Below are 25,692 nucleotides of genomic sequence, written 5' to 3' on the forward strand. Positions count from 1 at the left end.
ACGCAATAACGATCATAAGTAACGATCAATGTTCCGTGTAATTGGGTAAACGATTTCAGGTCGTTCGCCATATCGGTGGTTTGAGTTTGTTTATTAATAATCGTTGATCGTCGAAAAATCATTTTGTATAATAGTACCCTAAGAGTGCTTGTCAGCCATATACTATGAGCCCAGGACCACGCTGAGGTCCAAACAAATATGATGATATATGGTAAGGGTGCATTCAGGTCCTTTGATGCTCTGACTGTCATATACTTACCTATCCAGGTTCAGTCTCCTTTTTAGTCTTGAGCTGGTTGGAAAAAAAAAACAAAAAAAAAAACAGACTAAACACACAGAGAAAGCAGTCATCTAATTGATGGACCCATTGAGTCATGACAGTGTACTCTAGTCTCTTTTTTTCAACTAGCCCAAAACTAAAAAAGCTGCCTTCAAGAGACTGGACCTGGATACAAGTAAGTATTGCTATGTTTTACAGCATGATAACAAAAATAAATACATAAATATCTAAATTACTAAATAAATCAATAATTAATGTATATTGCAGACTTGCTTTATATGCTGCTGATTAAGATTTTGTAACATATATACTTGGTAAAAATAAGGTTTATAGCACCCAGCTTTTCCATAACCCTGAATGGACTATATGGTCTATATGAGTCTGAGAAATATAACTGCATTTCTAGGTAGAGTTACCTTCAGGGGTCTCGGAAAACAATCAGTTTGGAGCACACAAGTTTTATAACCATAGGAATTATTATCCACAAGGCTGGAGTAACTGCAGAACTACAGAAGGAAGCGTTACCTAGCAGGGGTCTGGGAAAGCTGGGTGGTAATAACATCTGGAAGCTGTGATAGAAGCCGCTGTTATCCAGATGTATCACAAATGGTTAAAATGAATATTAGAGATTCGTGTATTTGATGTTAACGGAAAGACGTTTCCAACAGCCAACCGCACACCGAGCGTCCGCCGTGAGGCAATGTATTGGTGATGTGGTGGCATTGGGGAAGGTTCCTGCATGATTCATCACATTACCGTCACACTGCTGGGGGCTGATGTAACGTATGCAGAGCGCAGGGCTCAGTGCACACCCAGCTCTGCCGCTCCATCCACCCGGCTGCCCCGACATGCGGCTCTCCGCCCTGCTGCACCCCCTGCTGGTGCCCCTCTGCTGCGGCATCCTGTCTGTGGCCTCCCCGGGCATCACCTCCAATACCGCAGGTAAGCGCCCAGTGTGTACAGCCCCCGGCCCCGCGTCCTTGGCGAGCAGAGGTCACAGGCATGCCTGGTGTGTGCCGCAGGATGCTGCGATACTACAGCCGGTGATACACTCTGTACTGTGCCGCATGTATCGGCTGTGTAGCGGAGCGCCTGTATATTACTGACTGCTCTTATCTATCTAGTGTCCTCTATAATCTGTCTATTATCTATGGTATATATAGTGTCCTCTATAATCTGTCTATTATCTATGGTATATATAGTGCCTTCTATAATCTATTATCTATGGTATATATAGTGACTTCTATAATCTATTATCTATGGTATATATAGTGCCCTCTATAATCTATTATCTATGGTATATATAGTGCCCTCTATAATCTATTATCTATGGTATATATAGTGTCCTCTATAATCTATTATCTATGGTATATATAGTGCCTTCTATAATCTATTATCTATGGTATATATAGTGTCCTCTATAATCTGTCTATTATCTATGGTATATATAGTGCCTTCTATAATCTATTATCTATGGTATATATAGTGACTTCTATAATCTATTATCTATGGTATATATAGTGCCCTCTATAATCTATTATCTATGGTATATATAGTGCCCTCTATAATCTATTATCTATGGTATATATAGTGCCCTCTATAATCTATTATCTATGGTATATATAGTGCCCTCTATAATCTATTATCTATGGTATATATAGTGCCCTCTATAATCTATTATCTATGGTATATATAGTGCCCTCTATAATCTATTATCTATGGTATATATAGTGACTTCTATAATCTATTATCTATGGTATATATAGTTCCCTCTATAATCTATTATCTATGGTATATATAGTGCCCTCTATAATCTATTATCTATGGTATATATAGTGCCCTCTATAATCTATTATCTATGGTATATATAGTGACTTCTATAATCTATTATCTATGGTATATATAGTGACTTCTATAATCTATCTATTATCTATGGTATATATAGTGACTTCTATAATCTATTATCTATGGTATATATAGTGACTTCTATAATCTATTATCTATGGTATATATAGTGCCCTCTATAATCTATCTATAATCTATGGTATATATAGTGACTTCTATAATCTATTATCTATGGTATATATAGTGACTTCTATAATCTATTATCTATGGTATATATAGTGACTTCTATAATCTATTATCTATGGTATATATAGTGACTTCTATAATCTATTATCTATGGTATATATAGTGACTTCTATAATCTATTATCTATAGTATATATAGTGACTTCTATAATCTATTATCTATGGTATATATAGTGCCCTCTATAATCTATCTATAATCTATGGTATATATAGTGACTTCTATAATCTATTATCTATGGTATATATAGTGACTTCTATAATCTATTATCTATGGTATATATAGTGACTTCTATAATCTATTATCTATGGTATATATAGTGACTTCTATAATCTATTATTTATGGTATATATAGTGACTTCTATAATCTATTATCTATGGTATATATAGTGACTTCTATAATCTGTCTTTTATATACATTATATATGGTATGTCTAGTGTCTTGTATGCTATCTGTCTCCTATTCTCTCTTGTGTCTCATATTCATTATCTATCTATCTCCTATCTATCTATCTATCTATCTATCTATCTACCTATCTATCTATCTATCTATCTATCTATCTCCTATCTTTATATTATCTATCTATCTATCTATCTATCTATCTATCTATCTATCTATCTATCTATTATATCTATCTATCTATCTATCTATCTATCTATCTATCTATCTATCTCCTATCTATCTATCTATCTATCTATCTATCTCCTATCTATCTATCTATCTATCTATCTATCTATCTCCTATCTATCTATCTATCTATCTATCTATCTATCTATCTATCTATCTATCTCCTATCTATCTATCTATTTATCTATCTATTTATCTCTCTCCTATCTATCTATCTATCTATCTATCTCCTATCTATCTATCTATTTATCTATCTATTTATCTCTCTCCTATCTATCTATCTATCTATCTATCTCCTATCTATCTATTTATCTATCTATCTATCTATCTATCTATTTATCTCTCTCCTATCTATCTATCTATCTATCTATCTATCTATCTATCTATCTATCCAGATAAAGGTAAAGAGACATTGATCAGCTGGTGTGTTGGGGGAGGGTAGAGGTCACCCCATTGTCCTTCTACACCAGGCACCATAACAGTGTAAATGATACCAGTATATCTGCTCAGTGTTGGATTGGGTTTCCCTGGACCCCACAGACATCCACCCTCATTCTGTACAATGTATGCTGATGTGGATTTTATTACATTGTAATTTTTGATATTGTCATTGTGCAGACGGGCAATGTCATCAATAAGGTCAGATTGTGGATTATCAGATAGATCCTAGTGCAGCTCTGATGGTAAAGGGCAGCCATGTTCTGGTCAGTGAGGCCCTAGTGGAAGATTAAGAAGCAGTGTCGGACTGGGGTATCTGGGGCCCACCAGAGGGAATGATCCTGGGGGCCCACCAATGAACAACCAGTAAGACACGACATGTCAATCAGAGTTTGTGCAAGTTCTAATGCGGGGGGCCCACCGAAGGATTCTCCGGTCTGCTGGTGGGCCAGTCCGACACTGTTAAGAAGCCCTAGTCGATAGAGAATGTTAGTGAGGTATTCTACTGTTATCACTCTAGGGAGTGAAAGCCTGCTCAGCCAATCACTGAGTGAGATGGGACAGTGGTGCGGCCAGTGATTGGCTGAGCAAGCTGTCACTCCTGAGACAAGTTGGTGGCTGCACCAGGGGAACGTGGAGAGGTAAGCATTGGATGTTTATTATGTTTTCATAATAGTAGCATTTTATAAAAAAAAAAATTCTCAATGCCAGATAACCCCTTTAAAGCATACCTTGTATCAGGTCCAGCCCATCTGTTTGCTTAACTTGATGATGAGATCTCCATCCTCTGTCAATGACATTCCAAATGTTCTGTAGCCAACCAGTGAGTTTCCTCGGATCATTACTAGGAAACACGTCACCTGGCTAAGTAATCAGAAGCCCCATTTAAAGGGGTTATCCAGTGAAAATCTTTTTCTTTCAAATCAATTGATATAAGAAAGTTATATAGATTTGTGATTTACATCTATTAAAAAATCTCATACTTCCATACTTATTAGCTGCTGTATGTCATGCAAGAAGTGTTGTTTTATTTTCAGTCTGACACAGTGCTATATGAATCCCCATGGAAAACCTCTCCTGCTCTGCACACTTCCTGTCTCAGCCAGAGATGTCAGCAGAGAGCACTGTGTCAGACTGAAAATAAAACATTTCCTGCAGGACATACAACAGCTGATAAGTATGGGAAGACTTACGATTTTTTTAATAGAAGGAAATTACAAATCTATATAACTTTCTGACACCAGTTGATTTGAAAGAAATTTTTTTTTAGCTGGACTAACCCTTTTAGACCAGTGGTGATTTGGATCAGTGGTGCAGCATTAGTATGGTATATTTTGTTTTGGAGAAAAAAAATGTCTTTTTTTTTTTTTAATTAACTGGTGTCAGAAAGTTATACAAATTTGTAAATTACCAACTTAAAAATCCCCAGTCTTCCAGTACTTCGGCTGCTGTATATCCTGCAGGAACTGGTGTATTCTCTCTAGTCTGACACAGTGCTCTCTGCTGCCACCTCTGTCCATGTCAGGAACTGTGCAGAGCAGTAGTGGGTTCCTATGGAGATTTGCTACTGCTCTGCACAGTTCCTGACATGGACAGAGGTGGCAGCAAAGAGCACTGTGTCAGCTTGGAAAGAATACACCACTTCCTGTAGGACATACAGCAGCTGAAAGTATTGGAAGACTTAAGATTTTTAAATAGAAGTCATTCAAAAATCTGAATAACTTTCTTTAATCAGTTGACTTGAATAATTTTATGTAAGTCTATGGGAATGTGGCAGCTGCATGCACAGAGATCAGGGAGAAAAGCAATAGATTACTTTAAGGGGTGTTCTAGGCCTTTAGTTACTACTTTCAAATTGTCGTCTAGGAGTTAAAAACATGTGGCAGTGAGCTGGAACAGCATGGCGGCTCAGTGGTTAGTGTTGTTGACTTGCACTGCTGGATGCTGATTTAGAGACTGATCAAGGGCGACATCTGCATTGTGTCAGTATGCTCATCCTGTTATTTGTGGGTTTCCTCCAGGTACAGCGGTTTCCTCCTACACTCATAAAAACATATTATAGATTGGAAGCAGCCAGAACAGTCTCTGTACAGCAAGGGGGAGGGAACCTTGGCTCTCTAGCTGTTGCAAAACTACAACTCCCATCATGCCTGGACAGCCAAAGCCAGTAGCAGATTATAATAGGTCAGTTTCGGGCAGTAGTCCGGGGCCCTGAGCTCCAGGGGGGCCCACGGACACCGAAAAAGACTTATACTTTTAGAGGTGTAATGTCTCTTGGATACAGTTCTGCCATGATTTGCTAAAAATTGCAGCTTTTTTACAGCAATTTTGCAAAATTCAGGGCATCATGACATTATCTATCCTGTATTATGAACACTACGCTAGTCTTGCCATGGTTACAGTGGGTTGGAGGGGCCCAGGCCTGGTGAACAGCCCGGGGCCTATGGTAAAGTTAATCCACTCCTTTAGATTTGGCTTTCCAGGCATGATGGGAGTTGTAGTTTTGCAACAGCTGGAGAGCCAAGGTTCCCTACCGCTTGCTGTAGAGTGTATATTAAATGAATAAATAGAACAAATAGTCATTTAATCATGTATTTTCTATCAATTTAAGTATAATGGGGGAGATTTATCAAACATGGTGTAAAGTGAAACTGGCTCAGTTGCCCCTAGCAACCAATCAGATTCCACCTTTCATTTTTCAAACAGTCTGTGAGGAATGAAAGGTGGAATCTGATTGGTTGCTAGGGGCAACTGAGTCAGTTTCACTTTACACCATGTTTGATAAATCTCCCCCAAAAAGTATTAAAAAAAAGTATAAAAAAAAAAAAGAAAGTATAAAAAAAAGAAAAGATTTTGTTCTGTGTTGTTGTTACGTGAAGGAACCTATGGTAATAACAGATTGTACCAGCTGCTGGAACAGAAGGTCACCCCAGCTGGTCAGGGAAGCAAAGCAGACTTTATATCTGCCTGAAATGACTGCGGCTTCAGAATTGTGAGGCAGAACTAGAATCTGTAGGCAAAGAAAGAAATGAAAAGAAGGTGGAAAAGAGGTACAAAAAAAAAAGTGCAAAAAAAGTCAGTCTAGAAATAGGCTGCACATAATTACTACTGCATAACGTGTAGTTTGCCCTGACAACTCGGCAGTGAGATTCTCCTATAGCAGGTTAATGGGACCTTAGCTAGGTCTGCAGGCAGACACCACACAGTGCAGCAGTCACTTGGACTGTCTAGCAGTATACTATTTTTTGCATGACGCCCCCCATTCACACAGTGCCATTACAGCTAAGTGGAAAGGTTAAGATGGTGTCTGCTTTGGCTTGGGCATGACGCCTAATGCTAAAAATGTTTTAAGATCAACTGGTGCCAGAAAGTTATAAAGATTTGTAAATTACTTCTATTTAAAAATCTCAAGCCTTCCAGTACTTATCAGTTGCTGTATGTCCTGCAGGAAATGGTGTATTCTTTCCAGTCTGATACGGTGCTCTCTGCTGTCACCTCTGTTCATGTCAGGAACTGTCCAGAGCTGGAGAGGTTTTCTATGGGGATTTGCTACTGCTCTGGACAGTTCCTGACATGGACAGTGGTGGCAGCAGAGAGAACTGTGTCAGACTGGAAAGAAAACACCACTTCCTGTAGGACATACAGCATCTGACAAGTACTGGAATCCTTAGATGCCCATTGAAGTCAATGGTGGTCTTGTGCTGCCGCTTCTATTACACGGAGCAACATGCAGCAAATCGTTGCTGTCATAAATATGTAATTTCAACATGTTGAAAGACAAGGAACAGCCAACATCTTGTATGTCACAAAATCGTTGCCTTTTAACCTGAGCTATTACCCCAAACAATTGGTTTGGTGTATAAGGGCCTTTAAAAGAACATGGTCACTTTCTTCCAGAAACAGCACCACTCTTGTTTCCAGTTTTGGTGTGGAGTTTTGCAATTCACTAGTGAATAAGTGTCCATTTATACAGAAAGATTATCTGACAGATTATCTGCCAAAGATTTGAAGCCAAAGCCAGGAACAGACTATAAACAGAGATCAGGTAATAAAGGAAAGCCTGAGATTTTCATTTTCCATTCCTGGCTTTGGCTTTAAATCTTTGGCCATTATCTGTCAGATAATCTTTCTGTGTAAATGGACCCTAATGGTCCTTTTAGACGGAACGATTATCGTTCGAATTTGCACGATAACAATCGCATTTGAGCGATAATCGTTCTGTGTAAACACAGCGAACGATCAAGCGACGAGCGAGAAATCGTTCATTTTGATCTTTCAACATGTTCTCAAATCGTCGTTGATCGTTTGCAAAAAATTCACAGATCGTTCAGTGTAAACAGTCTTTCACCAATTTCACCTATGTGTGAATGATCGCAAAACTTTTTCCATACAATGTATTGTTCTGTCTAAACGCTGATCGTTATAAAAAAAACATTGTTCATTCAAAATCGTTAATCGTGCAAACGGGTGAATTATCGATCCGTCTAAAAGAACCAAAAGCCTAGGTGCAAAACCCCACCCAAACTGGAGACAAGAGTCATGCTCTTTTTGGAAGAAAGCAGCCATATTTTTCTTATCTTGGAGAACCCCCCTAAAGGCAAAAAGGCAAGACGGGTACAGCACCTTTGGGTTGTTAAAGTGTTATTGGCTTTTATATAAATTTTGATGTTGTGCACACGTGCACCAGTTCTACGTCCTGAGACCCGCTGCAATTGTCAGCCTCCATTCGGCTAACTTGGATTGGATGGACAGGTGGGACTTTTCAAATCCAATTGCAATTCAAGGGCTAAATCATCCGAATAGGACCCCAAACGACTCAGATCTCAAATTGTAGAAAACTAGAAAGCTAGAGAGTGAGAAGTCAGACACCAGTGTTCTGCATCAGCGCTCATCCACAGGCTTAGGATCCGGACAAAGAGCCATTACTGAAGAAATGATGAGTTAAGTGTATGAAATATTAAGGAGAAAGTCCAGTCATTTGTCTGTGAGCTGAAGCGTAGTCCGGTTATTGCTGGAGATGGGCAATTTATGCAAATACAATGCATGCGGTTTAACTATTACCTGGCACAGCAATTTTTTTTTAATTATCTTTGCTATTCTTTTTTTTGCCTTCTAGGATAACCATTTTATTAGTTTGTTTTTTTTTTCTTTTTTTTTTGTGGCACAAGTTGTACTTTTTAAAAATCCTTTTACATTTTGCTATATAATTTGGGTTTTGATTTTTTTTACTGAGCTCACCAAGTGGAAAAAAATGACACGTTAGGCTCTGTTCACACATAGGGGGACACTTATACAAAGTACACCAGGGACAAGGTGAAGATTTGCCCCTTCTTCCTGGCCTACTCCTGCCATATCCCTTTCTGGCCTGATGGGCGGGCAGGGGGGGACTCAGGGAGGCATGGCAAGGTGGGAGGAGACCTCCTCCTGTGCCTCATTTATCAGGATTTACACCTGCTTGTAGGTTTGGTATGGCGGGCGCAGGTTCGGGCTCCAGCTGAATCCAGCTGAGAGAAAGGGGATGTGGGCTGATTTAAGACCGGCATACTCATAAATCCCTCCATAGTATTTGTCAGAATTTTTTCAACCAAAACCAGGAGTGGAAATGACAGGGCAAAATTATAATGGAAAGATGTGCACTGTTGCTGTATTTTCAACCATGGCCAAAGGCCACAACCACACGTCTTTTTTTTTAGCCATTTGACAAATGTTTTTATTTATTTATTTTTTTTAGGGACGTCATTTTGTTTTATATACATTATGACCGTCAAACAGCCAGAAAAAAAGACATTGTGTGGCCATGTCCTAGCTTTGTCCAGAGGATCACTATGACTACAACACTACTAAATTTATATCGTTTTTATGTTTTATGACTTAGAGTTGGAGTTGCTTTTTGTGTTGTGATTTGTAGTTTTTATTTGTTGCTTTATGCAGTATATGAGACTTTTTGATAGCTCTTTATCCCATTTTTCTAGGATGTGAGGCAACAAAGAAAGGCACTTCTGACGCTGCCTATACAGTTAACTGCAATACTTATTGCAGTGTACTTTTATGGCAAGGTCTGATAGAAGCACAAACATGCCAGTCACAGGGGCCTCCACCAGGTTCTTGACTTTCATATAAAAAGATCAGCATCCCATGATTGTCGCAAAGTAGGGATGACTGGAAACCAGGCAGGAGTGACAGCCAGCATCTAACCACTTGGACGCCACAGTCACTGTTGTTATCTGTGCTATCTCCAATACCAGCTGTCGATAAAACGTGTCAGCTACAGATAGCTTCGAAGTTCACACACATCTCGACCCGTCATTTGATGTACATGTAAATCAAATACTTAAATTCCCCTGCAGTACATCCACAGTAGAAATAAGGCATTAGATGGTTTATGGGAAAAACTGTGATGTCTAATGCATGGACACCATTGGGGTCTCCATCGTGGGCACCTGCAACCCCTTCTCTCCCACCTTTAGGAATTTTAGATTACTTCTTGCAGGTCTTCTTTAGTGGAGTTCCTGGTGTCATGCTCCACCCCTTAGACTCTGAATGATACCTAGCACAGAATAAGAATTTATAGTGTTCCTTTAAGGTGATCGAAAAATCTATTATACAAAGACATTCTTTGGCATACAATATAATATGTGTATATGTAAGGTTTAGTATAACCAGAACCATGCATGGATTCTATACAGTCGACAGAGATAGGAATATAAATATAGCTGCTCCACTTTTACATAGGAAGGTGAATCCCTGGAGCCGTGCGGAACACAAGGTTCCTTATTTATAGACCGTACCAATCTAACTGCAGCACCTGCGGCCCATAATGCTGTTATTTCCTGAACACTTGAAGAAGGAGGGTTAAGCCGCTGGAGGAGGACGGCGCACATTAATCAGACTATAAAACACAATATTGATTTGTCAGAGAGGGGCTGAAGGTCAAGCTGTGAGCACAATGGCATTAGACAAACATAAAGTGGATTTAGGCCAATCTAATCCTCCATGTCTTCTCTCCCAGGTCCAGATATGACACCGGAGGCTGCGCAAATGGGAGAAGATGTTTTTTCTAATTACACCAAAGCAATACATAGCTTACTGATAACAGGTAAGGCCTCAAAGCTACATACGACTATGTGAAGGAGCAAAGTATCGATCCATTGAAGTGTTTATTGACATTTGGATGACTATCTGGTATTCTGAGGTTGGTGCATGGTATCTATATATGCAGAAATCACTGTTCCTGGTTACACAGTAGTATAGACTCTATGGGGGAGATTTATCGAGCATGGTGTAAAGCGAAACTGGCTCAGTTGCCCCGAGCAACCAATCAGATTCCACCTTTCATTTTCCAAAGAGTCTGTGAGGAATGAAAAGTAGAATCTGATTGGTTGCTAGGGGCAACGCGGCCAGTTTTACTTTACACCATGTTTGATAAATCTCCCCCATATGGACTGTCAGATATGTCAATATGTCAACAGTGATATATAAAATTTGAAGGAAAGATCTGCTTTCTAACAAAATCGACATTCTTTTCAATGGAAAGTGTCTGGCATTGCAGCTCATCCCCATTTAAAGGAGTTATCCTAAGATTGAAAGTTACTGCCTGTCAACAGAATAGGGAATACCGAATGAATTGGTGGGTCCTCAACCACTGGGATTCCCATTGATCCTTGGAACGGCAGCCAATTTTTCCCAAATGTGAACTTTTGGCTACTATTCCATTTATTGACTACAGAACTTTGCCTAGTGCTGAGCTTGTTCATTTATAGACATTGAATAGAGTGTCGACTGAGTGGGGGCTGATTATTCATTCAAGGGACAAGAGCAGTGGGGTCACCAGCAGTTGGACCCTCACCAATCAGCTAGATATCCTATATCCATGTCTGATGTTGGAAGAAAGTTGTGAAGCCAGCATACCTTAGATGCTCAGCTGAACTGATATTGGAAGGTTCAAATGATATTAATATATCGCAAATAGCGCTTAACTCATTGAATTAGTTATACAGTATTTTCAAGATAAACAAGTTCCTCCAAGTGAGCGCTTATGATATGCGTAGATTAACTGATGAGAGAATTGGGTATTGAAGAAAGAATGGAAAACATTACATAGTATTACCATGGGTTAAAAAGTTTGGCCTAGACAAAAAGATTTAAACCCATACTGGACAAGACATGTGCTACGCCCCTGTTATTAAAATAGCAGCACATTCCACCATAAGATCATGGAAGCTAAAGCTAGCCACTAGTGATGAGCGAATACTGTTCGATCGAATAGATATTCAATCGAATATTGAGATATTCGAATATTTGATATTCGTACGAATATCCCGCGAATATTTGATAACTATTCGATAAGCATTCAAATCCCCCAGCTTCCGGTTTCACCCTCCAAATGGTCAAATAGATGTTTTATACTAATCGAATACTTGTTCCCATAGACTTTAATGGGATCGAATATTCGCGGGATATTCGTACGAATATCAAATATTCGAATATCTCACTATTTGCTCATCACTACTAGCCACTAAAGATGAGCCCAACTTAAGCACGCTTGTGTCTGTCTGAACCCGGAAGTCTCAGCATTTGATTACCGGTGGCTGAAGAAGTTGGATTCAACCCTAAGGAGTCCTGGGTTTGGACAGACTCAAGCATGCCTGAATTGTATTCCTCTCTACTAGCAACACACAGTAAATAGCTGGTGCTGAACTTATTTATCAGACAGCAGTCTTTCCCGATTCACCTTTACAATTGGCTTGTCCAAACAGCCCAGTCAATGGCTATAGTGGCGACCCTCCCCAGGCAGCGATTTGTATTGGCATGTCTCTAGAGAGTGGTGAGCAGTGGGCGCCATCAGGCAGGTTAGTGTGTGTTTAAAAATAATTCCCTTCTAGGAAAACCCCTTTAAGAACAACTCTATCAGTGCCTGGTTTATTCTGCCTTTTGGTTGATTTATAGTCTTTTTCTTCTTCAAAGATTTTTCCACCAAGAAAATAGTCATCCATGATGCCCTCCATCTGAAGCTTGAGTGTACTTTAGTTGTTGGCTCCATGGATTCACAGATGAAAGTTTTATGGAAACACGGAGAGGAAGAAATCAGCAGCAACCAGTACACATACAATTATACCGATAACCAATGGCATACCACCTATGAGTGAGTATATAACACGTGTATATCACCTCTGACCATGACTAAAGGGGGGCAATGGGCTCCCTAGGTGAATAAAGGTATGAACGAGATTTCTTTCCAATGGGCAAGCAGTTCCCTGCGGTTCCCCACTCGATGTCATTGTGTGTAATAGCACCAGCAGCAAGTGGGAACAAGGAGCAAGCGAGTGTTGATCTGACAGGACGGCACTCCCTTCTTCCTCCCTTGGCGCTCCTTGTAATAGCACCGTAAGACAGGGAAATATGTGTCCACCTCTGTAAGGTGTCCACCTGCATTTTGGAGAAGACTTTAGACTGGTCGACACAGTATTTCTGTGGAATTTCTTCAGCTATACTGGTTTCCTCTAATATACCAAGAAAATTGGAAACCACATTGGCACATGAATTTATATGAGTAATCTTTGTACAGCGCTGCTGAATATGTTGGCGCTATATAAGCACCAGGAAAAAAATACAAAGCAAAACAAAAAAAAGTTTGATACTCTGTGTTTGTGTTGACTTTACATACCTAAAGTGGCTTATTGACCCCTTTTAGCCCTTAGGCCACATGCCCCTCCAGCGCCCTCTAGGCATGCTCCTGATTTAAATACTGTATAGTAAACTTTTAGCCTTGATCTTTCCTTTCACAGATTTCAAGTAACAGGCACGAACCAGACTGGGAATTACTCATGTATTTTCAGTTCTGCCATAAAAGTGAATGGAACATTTAGTTTACAAGGTGAGACAGAAACATTATTAATCATTTTGCTTCATTCTGTTCACTATGGTTATGTGAGGGTGTAGGGAATTTGAACCAAAAATTTGCGACAAAGCATAGTGCCATACTAATGAAAGACTGTGCACACGTCACAGAAAAGATCTAATACAATAAGTTGAGCAAAATTGCAGAAAGTTTGGATTCGGCAATGTTCGTCCGAACCTGAACACTCGGCATTTGACTCCTAGTTTCTGGAGGACATTGATGCCGCCCTGGGGAGTCCAGGGAAACATATATGCATCCAACTTCTCCAGACGCTGGGAGTCAAATGGTGAGCGTTCAGGTTCGGACGAATGTTGCCGAACCCAAACTTTTGGCATGTTCGCGCAACACTAATCTGAAGAGATTTTAGGGCACAGTTGTCAACCTCCAGCTGTTGCAGAACTACAATACCTATCATGCGTTTCACACCTGTTTTCTAGGACTTGCATTTCAGATCTACAGCATCTCCTATTTTATACAATTGCAATGTCGAGAATGACGTCCATGGCAAATTAATAGCAAAATCTGCAAGTTACGCAAAGTGCAATGAAAGAAGTTTAAATAAAAATGTACACAGGCAGCTGGGAAACATAGAAAAGCTATACTTACCTTCCTCACTCTTCAGCCATCATCACAGATTTTCACTGCCCAAATCCCTAACATTTGGGAGTGGGGTATGAAATATTGTCACAGCAGCAACCGAGTTGCAGTCACCAGTTGGCTTAGTTGGCAATGTTCAATGTTTCATTGAAGCAGCTTGGCCTGTGACAGTATGTGATGGGGTCTTCTGCAGTACTTTACATGGGTTTCTAATGCAATATGCCCATCATGGGGTTCACATAATTCCTCTTTCACCATAAACATCAAGCACAATCCAAACCATAATTCCAGGTCATCCATCTTGTATTTCTGCCACGTGAAATTTGTGATTTTATGATATCTTTTCTAGTGCCTGCTGTTCACGATGGGGGCAAGGCTGTAGTGAGCTACAATGGAGATTTCTTAGTTCTTAAGTGCGATACCTCAACTTACAAACCCCTGAAATGGTCATGGTACAAGATCACTGAGGGGGAACTGGTGAGTTATTATTCATTACAGTTCTATTGTTGGATTTCACCTGGTTATGCAGTTCTGAATGACTTCTTGTCTTCTGAGTGTTGTTGCCTTCTTTCAAAAACAGCACCACCCCTGTCCTCAGGTTGTGTGTGGTATTAGAACTTGGATCCATGTGCCTTAGTGGAACTAAAATAAAATACCAAGCACAAATTTAGGACAACAGTGAAGCTATTATGGTCACCAGAATGCACAAAGGTAGAGATTAGAGTATTCAGCATTTGATTACCGATGTCTGAAGAACAGCCCCACTCAGGCAATTTTAGTAGTTAGAGTAGGGCTTGTGCACATAACTCTCAGGATGCGTGGGACATTTCTACGGAAACCCAAACTTCTAGACGGAAATTTAATAAAGAATATATTTTAGCACCACAGCCACTATTGATGCCTCACCCAGTTTATCAACTGTTAAAGGGTTATCCAGTGTTAGAAAAACATGGCCATTTTCTTCCAGAGACAACACCGCTCTTGTCTCCAGTTTGGGTGCAGGTTTTGCAACTTGGTTCCAATGAAGTAAATGGAGCTTAATTGCAAACCACACCTGAACTGGAGACAAGAGTCGTGTTGTCCCTGGAAGAAAGTGGCCGTGTTTTTCTAACACTGGATAATCCCTTTAAATCAATATTTTCTGCCTGGAAACCTCCTTTAATTCAGTAAGAATTTTTGTAGCCCCTGTGTTCCTTTGGAGAAGTCCACTATATAACCAATCAGAACTGCACCCTCTTGTTCCATGGGCCTAATAATAGCCACATGGGCTGATGTATGTAAACCTTTGCCAACTCCACTAAACACTATAGATCCCAGGTTACTAAATATGAGACTGCTTACTAAGAGATTTGTGTTATATTGGAATTCTATGGGCCCACCAGAAGATATGATAATAATGTTCCACCCTACGTAGAAACAGACCGTGTGCACATTTACTTTTTATTGAATCATCGGGACACACACTAGTAGGCTATTAGTGAATCTACCTGTATGAAATAGACCCTAGTGGTAAGTAATTGTCTTCAAAGTCACCTCCTAATACAATTGCCTTCTGCTGGAACGTTCTAATGTCATGGCCTAAGCCCACTGGAGGATCCTACTATACTCTGGTGAGTCAGTATAAGGTTATGAGTAATGATAGCCTCATTAAAAGCAATACATACACTTGGCCTTTCTTGACGTTCCTCACGACCTATATCTTCTATTGTAGGTGCCTGTAAATTTCTCTTTGGAAAGATACGATGAGCTTAGCACAAAACGCAACGAAACCAAGTTGCGCATTACAGATCTTGCCGAAATTGACAGCGGGAGCTTCATGTGCAAGGCCGACTTTACCGTTGGAGAAAGTAAAGGCCAAGTTCAGATTAAAGTTCTCAGCTACATGGTTCCTCTGAAGGTCTTCCTGGCGATAGCTGCTGAAGTTGTCATCCTAGTGGTCATCATAGTGGCTTATGAGGTCATAAGCAAAAAGAAAAAGGGGCAGGAAGGTAGGAAATAGAATTTTTGATACCTTCCTCCAGCAGACTGCCTTGTACCTGCTGTGTTAACTATTTTCAGTATATATGAGCTGTCCTCCAGGGTTTCTACCACTCATCCACTATCTAAGCCCTTCCACCATATAAGATTTTTGGCCAATTTGTAACTCCTCACATTCAAAGAGACATAACTCTTATATTTTTCCATATAGTGAGCTATATGAGGGTTTAAAGGGGCATTCCAACTTAAGGCTATGTTCACACTATGTAACAGACCGGCCGTTCCGTGACCCCGGCCGGTCTGTGCCCGGATCATCGCGGCCGGTACTTAAGTACTGGCCGCATGATCCGCCCGGCCGCAGAGCTCTGATGCGGGCGCATTAGCGTGCGCCCGCATCAGAGCTTCCCATAGCCCACAGTGAAGCAAGCGGCCGGAGTCGCTTGCTTCACTGTGTGAACTGACAGGTCTTTCTGCGGCCGGAATTCAGTGAATTCCGTCCGCAGAAAACTGACATGTCAGTTTTTTCCGGCGCCACATGGGATCCCGGCCAGAGCGCATACGATGTGTGTACGCTCCGGCCGGGATCCCATTGCACATAAGGCTATGTTCAACTCCTCAAAACTATGGTCGTAGTTCTGCGGCGAGAACTACGGCTGTAGTTTTACGTAGTGTGAACATAGCCTAAAACTGACTTGTTCCCTATCGATAGGATAGGGGACAAGAAAGACATTGCTGGGGGTTTTATCTCCACACTCCCCGGCAATCTCCATATCAGCCCCAGGCTCCATTTAATCAGTAGCAATCCTCAGGCTGCCATGGAAGGTAAGTATTACCTTCTGGCAGCCCTAACAACCAATCGGCACCCATACTCTTTGCTGCGATTGTACCTTTCAGAACCTTGACAGGATTTGATTGGATCGGATCAATACCTGTGAGGGCTCTATGTCCATGCTGCAAACAGTAGGCATGGGGTTAATTTCCCGGGAACATACAGCTGATACCCAATGCCTATAACAGGGACGCAGCTAAATGGTAGGAATTTTTTTATGAATATTAAATTGCCTAATTTTGCATTCAGGAAACAAATCAAAAATGAACTTATTTCCTGTCATTCCACACCTCTGAAGTGTCCCTTCCAAGAAGTGGATGGGAATTTCCACTAGCTGCACTGTTTCTCCTATGTTACAGGGACACCTTGCAGCTATTGCACATTGTATGCGGCCTTAGTTTTGCCCTCACACAATGATTGGGATTCAGACCCACCCCTCCATGTCTTGGAAGGGGGAGAGAGACTAAAAGACTTTCAGTGCTGGGTTGCAGAAAGCTTTAGCCATTTTCTGCTTCCTGGACAACCCTTTTAAATGGTAGGGCCTTACTTTAAAGAGACTCTGTCAGTAGGTTTATGCAGCCCTATCTAAGGGTAGCATAGAGTAGTGACAGATAAGCTGAACAGAATGATGTATCACTTATATTGTTCTGTGCAGCTGATTCAGAGAGATCCTCCTGAATAACATGGACAATAAGTAGTCCTCTCCATTATGTGCATGAGCCCAGTAGTCCTGGATATTCATGAGAAGCAGAAAACTCCGCCCACCAGCTGCTGATTCGCAGTTGTCTATCCATGCTGTATATAGGCAGATGAAGGGCTGGGAAGGGGTGTGGCAAGAATCCTATTCTCCTACATATTAGGAGAACTGCTGAACAGAATGATGTAAGTAATACACCGATCTGTTCAGCATTTTTTGTCACTAGTTTATGCTGCCCTCATTTAAGGCGGCATAAACCCAGTGACAGATTCCCTTTATGATTTTTATACTGCTTTTTTAGGACGGTCACATATCTTGTAGTAGCCTCATTATGTGAAATGATTCTCATATTTTTGTTCTCTGAATACTTTGTATACAACATTTCACTGTATGAGCATTTTAGTTCACAATATTTCTTATCTTTCTTCCTTCCTACAGATGTGAAGAAAGACTATGAACCAATGTCGCAACTGTAAGGATACATTTCCAGAACTTTCTTAAACTTGTGGCTCTTCCTTTATGACTTGGACTCATTGCATTTTGTCATTTTGCTTTCTTCTTCAGAAAGTCGGAGGACAGCAGTATAAATGAAGCCGGCACCACGAGGCAGAGGAAGGTGTAATACTAAAGGTGATATCATTTACAGAGAGCCGTGCAGGCAGGCATTCCTACATCTGTCATCTGTAGCGGATTGATTGGAGCAATTTACTAGAAAACATGTCCATAAGGCTGGGCTTTAGTCTTCCATTGGATGGATGTATCCTGACAGTTTCCTCTACCATCCTAGTATATAGACATGCATAGGCCACTGCCAGAAAGGAAGCCCCAGGGAAGCTGCAATGATATAATTCTTCATATTATCAGTATATATATTGATATATACAAAGCGAGGGAATTTTTTAAATGTGCTATTCCAGACATATTAGGCAGCGTATACGGTACTATAATAACCCGCTAGACAGCTCTAATGGCTTATACGTGTTAAACGTTTCAATGGATAAGTCCTTGTTAAAGGACGTTTCCAGCCAAAATTGACTATAAATTATGTATTAGTAAATCGGGTGTCAGAGCAGCAGTCCAAGTTTTTTCTATTTTTCTATTTTTCCACTATTTCGCGAAGGTGACTACAGGAAGTGCCGCTATACTGATTGTAAATGTCAATATATCTGTAATAGCATCACGTATTATTCACCAGATGTTATTACTATTGTAGGGAGCGTAGAATGCAGCAATAGTCCTTATCAGAAGTGTTTTGAAGGGGGGTAGTGAGGAGGTGTATGGTTTTTGCTTTGCATTGTGGTAGTCAAGGTTTAACAATTATGGAAAAGAGATGAGCGAACCTCGAGCATGCTTAGGTTCATCCAAACCCAATCATGCAGCATTCAATAACTGTCATCTCATTACAGCCGTATACTAGGCTGTATCCATGCTCGGAATAACACTAGCGTGCTTGAGGTTTCGCTCATCTCTACTACGGATGTAGCTTTAACAGGCATTGTATGCATGAACTGTTTTAGTAGGTATGTATTCACACTACAGTAGAGGGGGAGTCTCAAATTTAACAATTTAATCAATTTATTTGATAAATGGGGCCCAGATATATCCAGCCCGGATGTATCAGATACAGGCCACCCTATTGCATGTGTTATTTATGGACCGCCATTACAAAGTAAGTTTCTAATTTAAAAAAAAAGTAACGCACTACATTAATTTCTATTTATTGAAAAAAAAAAAACATATTGAGACATATACCAGATTAGTGAGTGCTTGGACCTTTTAAACTCAGTGGCCACCGCTGTGGGCCTTATTACACAGAGCGATAATCTGCCCGATCAGGCTGATTCGGCAGATTATCGCTCTGTGTAATAGAGACAATCAGCAGAAGCGCCATCATCGGCTGATCGTTGCCTTTTAAACATGTTTAAAAGTCATCTGCTGTCAGCAATGCGTTGTAGTGGTGTGTGGCTGACAGCTGGTGACAGTTTAAAAATATTAAAATTATACTTACCTGTTCTCCTCCAGTGTCCTGCAGACTTTGCCCCTGTTCCATGTTTAGCGTTGACGCCCTTGGCCCCTTCAGTGACAGGCCGCACAGCTAATCGCTGGCCGCGGCGCTGTCCCGTGTCGGCTAGTGATTGGCTGAGCAGCCTGTCACTGACCAGACAGGGCCAGAAGCACCAGTGGTGACCGGAGAACATGAGTAAAAGATTGCAGGACACTGGAGGAGAATAGGCAAGTATAATCTTATTATTTTTCATGTAAAAAGCATGATTATTGAGCCATGTATAGGCTTGGTAAGCGATCGCTGATCTAGCAGATCCATGTTCGCTTACAGGGAAATGTCAGGTCATCTAATACAGTCCTAACAAGAAGCACAGTAGCAAGGAAGAATGACTTGACAAGTGAAGCAGAGTGATAAGGAGAACCCAAGGCTAGAACGGGAGCCGAGGAGTTATTATTAGAAGCAGCATTAATAATGGATGGACCTCCTCCCTCTCCATCCGCACTTTGATATCTCCATCTGATTAGTAGAAGATTTTATTCATCTCTTTAATCAATATTTCCTCTTCCGTATTAAGGATATCAGAAACAATTCATGTCAAGATGAAGTCAGTGTTTTCATTACATGTAAGGGAAAGCCGTCTGACTGGGTATCCTTGTAATAGAAAGAGCCTTGTAAAAGAGAATGATGGATGGGTATCGCATGTGTTTTCTATATATAGCTGTATAGTCATGGAATGGGAAAAAGAAAAGACACTCAGTATGATCAGTAATGGAAACACGTGGTGCTTATAGATATCTTTTGTTATCATACGCATTGATATGTCAGTTCTCAATCTGCACAAAACTCAATTTGGTTCTCAATGAGAATTTTTAAAGGAAGTTACACATAGGCTAGTTTGTTGTGGTTGTGCGGCCCTAAAGATCATCATTGGTCGCCTTCAATCCTCTCTGTGTAAACAGGGTATGTGACAATGATCCTAAGTGAAGAACCGAATAGTTCATCTAGTGATTGTTTAACCATGTAAAAGGCTCAATAAATGAGGGCCAATCTATTAGATTTGAGTGTATATTAGACTTCTGTCTGCACATATTAAAGGACTTATTGAGGCATGCAGAGCTCCTGTATTGTGGCACACACAGTCCTTACAGGTCTATAGCGTAGACTCATAGGGACTCGGTGGACCACCATGTGCTATCTCCATAATGCACCTTACTCTCGCCTATAAGGAATACTGGACAGAATACCTTGTAATATGTGATGGAACAAGAACGCCTATTTACCTCTGTATAAAAATTACAAGCAATGGGAACTGTCTTATGTAAAAAGGGCTAGGGCTTCTTTTTTGGGGTAGGACTTATCTTTTCCCCATGATCAATAATCACACTTCATGCTCGATTCTTTTCTTGGACTTCACCAAGTAGCTTTTTCTTTTGGAATGTTGTCTGGTGGTAAAAATGTACCTATACAGTATACCAGTTACCTATATACCAGTTACCTATACTGTATACCAGTTACCTATATGCGAGTTACCTTCAGTATACCAGTTACCTATATACCAGTTAGCTATACAGTATACCAGTTACCTATATACCAGTTACCTATACAGGATACCAGTTTCCTATACAGTATACCAGTTAGGGACTGTTCACACTGTGGAATCAGTGGCAAAATTCTGTGCGGAATCTCCCCGCGCAGACTTGGCACCAAATCCTGCCTTCTTTCAGTTTGAATGGGAGGGCTCGCACGTCTCCGCTCTCCGCTCAAAGACTCCAGAGTGAATGGGTGAGTGAATTTTGCCCTGCCATGGTGGGAGGTAGCGGCACACTTGTCCAGGATTTGTACAGTGTGTCTATTCTCTGGTAGATCTTCTTTTTGGAGAAACAGGGTAGATAGCAGATAAAACTTCTCCTCCTTCCCATAGATTTTTTTTTTAAATTGTGTTTTATTGTCAATCAATCATAACTACCCCCTTTGGACGTAAAGATGACACAATGATGAACGGTGGAGCGTCACTTTAAACGGAAGAATCGATTGCTTTAAGAACGATAAGTTGCTAGGGACATTCTGCCTGACAACCCCATTTGTCAGCATGGGTATCCATAGCAACCAGACTGTCAGATTTGACTAATCCAATCAGCAGATGAGAGAAAGGAGGGGAAAAGCAGCATGGCAATATTCTCACCTAAACCTGTATTATTGATGAACACATTAGGATTGGCAAACCCTTCTAGAAACAACCTAGACATACTGTCATTGATGTTTAAGTCTATGTGATGTTATGCTCCATCTTAATCTTATTTTTTCTCGTCTACAGTGAAGTGAATGCTGACGCAGCTCCGTATCTTAGAATCAGATGTGATCACTGTGTCCCTCCAGCCTCCAGCCTGATCTTCCCTGATCTGTGGCCTTTACTCGACCTATGGAGTCTTTTAACGCAAACTACTGTCTATTCTATGTCATTGTTCCTAATGTAAAGGTCTCCTCCTCCTGGTCCTATGTGTAATATTAGTGTATATGAGTGCGGAGGGGGTCACCCTCATACACCTGGGTCCAGGTGTAGCTTCTACCTCTGCAGCTACCATAGCCATGCTCCTGTCCTCTGAGTGATATCTGTTCCTTCTATGGTGGGAAGGATGTCAAGGGGGAATCCTTAGTTTTTGTTTTCGTCTTCCAAGATATAACAGGAAAATATTATATATGGTCTCTGGATTGATAATCTTAGCTGCTTTCAGTCTGTGACAGGAATCCTAGCCAATTTTAGACATCACATAATCCAAGTATTCGTCCTACAATGGTCATCGCCACTTCAGCTTTTCTCATCCCAGCTAATATAGTTATACTTGTAGGACGCATCAAGTGAAATATTTTTTGCAAATACAATCATTTCCGATCATCTCCTGATATGCTGCTCTTTCCTTCCCATTTTTGACAGCTCGTTGTCTAGGTTACCAATCATCACTCTGCTCTAAAAGCAGTGGTCAGGCTGGTGTATATATAGATATAATGTACATGTGTATGGGGGGACATTTAAGAAGCGTCGAAACTTGCATTTTCTGGCACAGAGAAAATATATCTATTGGTACACGCTTGTGTGAATATCTTGTTCGCATCAGGCCCTTCTTCTCCACTTGCGCCAGAGGGGAGGAGAGGTCGCATAAAAGGGGGTGCAGCCATGCCCCTCTACGTGCGTTTCAGTGGAAAACTAACAGAAACCTACTCCAGCTCTAAGCTGGCATAGGTTTCACTGTGTGCACACACGATTTATGTAGAGAAATTGCGAGAATTGCGCCTCTATATAAATGCGGTCAGCATTGGCGTTGCAGGGACAAGCACAGCGATAAAAAAGGACGGACTGAATAAATGTCCCTCATAGTGTATATATCAATTGTATAATATAAATGAATATGTACTATCCCTATATATACACCAGCCATACCACTGCTTTTAGAGCAGAGTGGTGGTCTGTAAACTAAACAACGAGCTGTCAACAATGGAAAAGTAAGAGCAGCATATCAGGAGTTCGCTAGATGAATGTATTTGCAAAAATCCTACAAATATAACTATATTAGCTGAGACGGCAATACCCCTTTTACTTGAGCTGCATACTGTACATATGTAATACATGAAATAAAAAAGTATACCAAATATAGCAGGAAGCTGGATTAGGGGGGATTTATCAAAGTAGTTGTTAATGTATATGTATTATACTTTTGGTTGTACAAGTTTCTTTTCTGTGTGCCAAATTTATCAAAATTTCATAAATTTGGGGCAACCTGGGAGACACACCGTATCACACAATTGACGTGTCTTTGGCATTATTCTGTAATGGAGGTTTTAAAAAGTCGCAGTTATGGCGTCATGCGTCATGGCTGGCAAAAATAGAACTTGAGCTGTGTAAACGTATTAAAGCGATAGCGCAAACATTTACGACTTTTCTACATCTAAAGACATACGTAAAAATGGTGATAAATTCCCCCCATCATTTTTATAATGCAAATGACTATTTTTAGTTTTCCCTGTATTATAGACACTGTACAGCAGAGTCACTGTAACTATGTACTGTAATTCTGGATAAGCAGATCAATGGCACATAAAGGACTGTTCGATTTAATGTTGTACACGTATAAGGCTGGGTTCACACCACGTTTTATTCATCCGTTTTTAGAAAAAAACTTATGGAAAAACGGATGCATTCGTGCGCATCCATTTTGATAAGTTTTTCCATTGACTTCCATTTAAAAAAAAAAAAGGATCAAAATGCACCCATTTTTTTACGTACACAAAAACATGAACATGAACATGAAAAAAGAATGTGTTTTGAGCCTTTTTTTTTATGCAAGTCAATTGAAAAACGGATCAAAACGGATCCAAATGCATCCATTTTTCCATCCATTTTTTTGAGGGGGGGCGGGGGGGGGGGAAATGTTTGGGAAAAAAACGTAGTGTGAACCCAGCCTAAGCGATTTATGCAAATATACAGCAGCTTTATTTACTGTAGGACCCCATGCATTGCAGTTAGCTGCCAACTCTATGCTCAGTGTTTTTCCACAGCATCAAGGTAATCGTAGGATTGTTACATTATATTTTGTATAGTGGTTGTATTATAGGAGAGTACTGCATGTTAAAGGGGATTTTTCAGGGAATCTACATTGATGGCCCAGTCTTCTAGGACTCATACTGCTCAGCAGAACATATGGACCATGGAGCTCTTCATTATATACCCTGACACATCCGCACCCCCTGCTGTGCCGGGATCCTTAGCTCAGCCCCATTTACTTGGACCCCCCGCTAATAACACATTGATGACTTCTCCTAAGAATAGACCATCAATTTTTTCTTCCTAAAAAAAAACCCTTGAAAACATAAGCTGTGCTTTATATAGTACTACTGTATATTGTACTATAATGTAATGTATTTTATTGCAGGACTAATAAGAACCTTTTGCAGTATACTATCACACAGTTTATTAATGACACTGTATATCTACTGTATATTAAACAATTGACACCAAGTCTGTGTTTTTTCCCCCTATTTCTTCTACTAGAGTGCTCTTTCTTTAACTCCTCTCTCAACAGTAATGCACAGTAGTCATATTGAACAGGTCAATATGGTGCCCTTGTAGGCTGGTAGACTGCCATAAACATATGCGATATGTGTTACATCACAACATTTCCCCCTTGGTGCATCGTTTTGTCCTAGCAAGGATCTGCTAAATCAGGGATGGGGAACCTTCGGTCCTCCAGCTGTTGCAAAACTACAATTCCCAACATGCCATCATCCCATCAAGCTAAACCTTTGGCTGTTTAGGCATAATGGGGATTGTAGTTTTGCAACAGCTGGAGGGCCGTACGTTCCCCATCCCTGCGCTAAATGAAGCCGCAGTTGGGGCATGCATGGCAGTGCTCTATATATTCAGCTCCATTGTTGGGGGGTAGGGTTGGGGGTGCAGCAGTCAGACCCCCCCCCCCCTTATTTCCCCTTGAACTCTAGTTATGCCCAATCCTGTGTCTGCTGTGAATAGGACTGAGAAGACACTTCCTTGTGTTGAGACCAAGAACCTGGGGACTATCTGGTGATGACAGTGGGAATAAGAAAAGGTGAGTACAATACTTTTTTTTTTTTTTAATACCACAACCTGGTCTCAAAGAGACAAAACAGAACTCTCCAGATAGACCGGACAGTATTTTAAGAATAGAAAACATATAATTTTAACAGTATTTAAAGAATTTTTTATCTGGTGTATGCCTTGTAACAGACTTCCTGTTCCTGTGTACACTACACTTTAGCTAGGAATTCAGCCACCTCTTTTTCAATTCCATTAGACTTTCCTGACTATACGGGCCCTATTCCACGGGATGATTATCGTTCGCATAATCGTTAACGATAAACGATCCAAACGACCTGAAATCTTTCACCCATTTACATGGAACGATAATCGTTACTTATGATCGTTCTTGCGGTCGTCTTGTCCTCCCTATTGCGTTTGTCACTACTGCGAACGACCGAACGACGTCTTATTCAATGCGAATGATTTGCGACACACACATAAAACGTATCTTTTATTAATTTCACCGAAAAATCCCCAGTTGGGCCAAAATAGACGCAAATCGACAAAATTATTATCCAGCCAGACAGGTATCAGAGTCGAGGAAACAGAGGAAAAGAAAGACAAGATTGCATATCTAAGTTAATGCATCAAAGTAGTAAATTCACCCCTTGTATATACAGTATATTATACACAGAGCATACCGTATA

General features: G+C 40.5%; 1 protein-coding gene and 1 long non-coding RNA gene across 3 annotated transcripts in view; one reads left to right on the forward strand and one right to left on the reverse strand.

Annotated features, from left to right (window-relative positions):
- LOC138787433 (uncharacterized) overlaps positions 1-1,343 on the reverse strand; it is a 38,035-nt gene extending 36,692 nt beyond the window's left edge. For both annotated transcript variants that reach the window (XR_011362376.1, XR_011362377.1), the window contains exon 1: positions 806-1,343. This is a non-coding gene — a long non-coding RNA (uncharacterized lncRNA). The remainder of the gene's footprint in view (positions 1-805) is intronic.
- EMB (embigin) lies at positions 916-22,890 on the forward strand. Its single transcript, XM_069964732.1, has 9 exons — positions 916-1,222; positions 10,444-10,530; positions 12,399-12,576; positions 13,220-13,308; positions 14,279-14,406; positions 15,641-15,917; positions 17,871-17,904; positions 17,997-18,062; positions 21,752-22,890. The coding sequence occupies exons 1-8, from the start codon at positions 1,066-1,068 to the stop codon at positions 18,052-18,054; spliced, it is 1,008 nt and encodes a 335-aa protein (XP_069820833.1). The 5' UTR covers positions 916-1,065; the 3' UTR covers positions 18,055-18,062; positions 21,752-22,890.
- Positions 22,891-25,692: the final 2,802 nt, after the last annotated feature.

The sequence above is a fragment of the Dendropsophus ebraccatus genome, chromosome 3, assembly GCF_027789765.1.
Source record: "Dendropsophus ebraccatus isolate aDenEbr1 chromosome 3, aDenEbr1.pat, whole genome shotgun sequence".
NCBI lineage: Eukaryota > Metazoa > Chordata > Amphibia > Anura > Hylidae > Dendropsophus > Dendropsophus ebraccatus.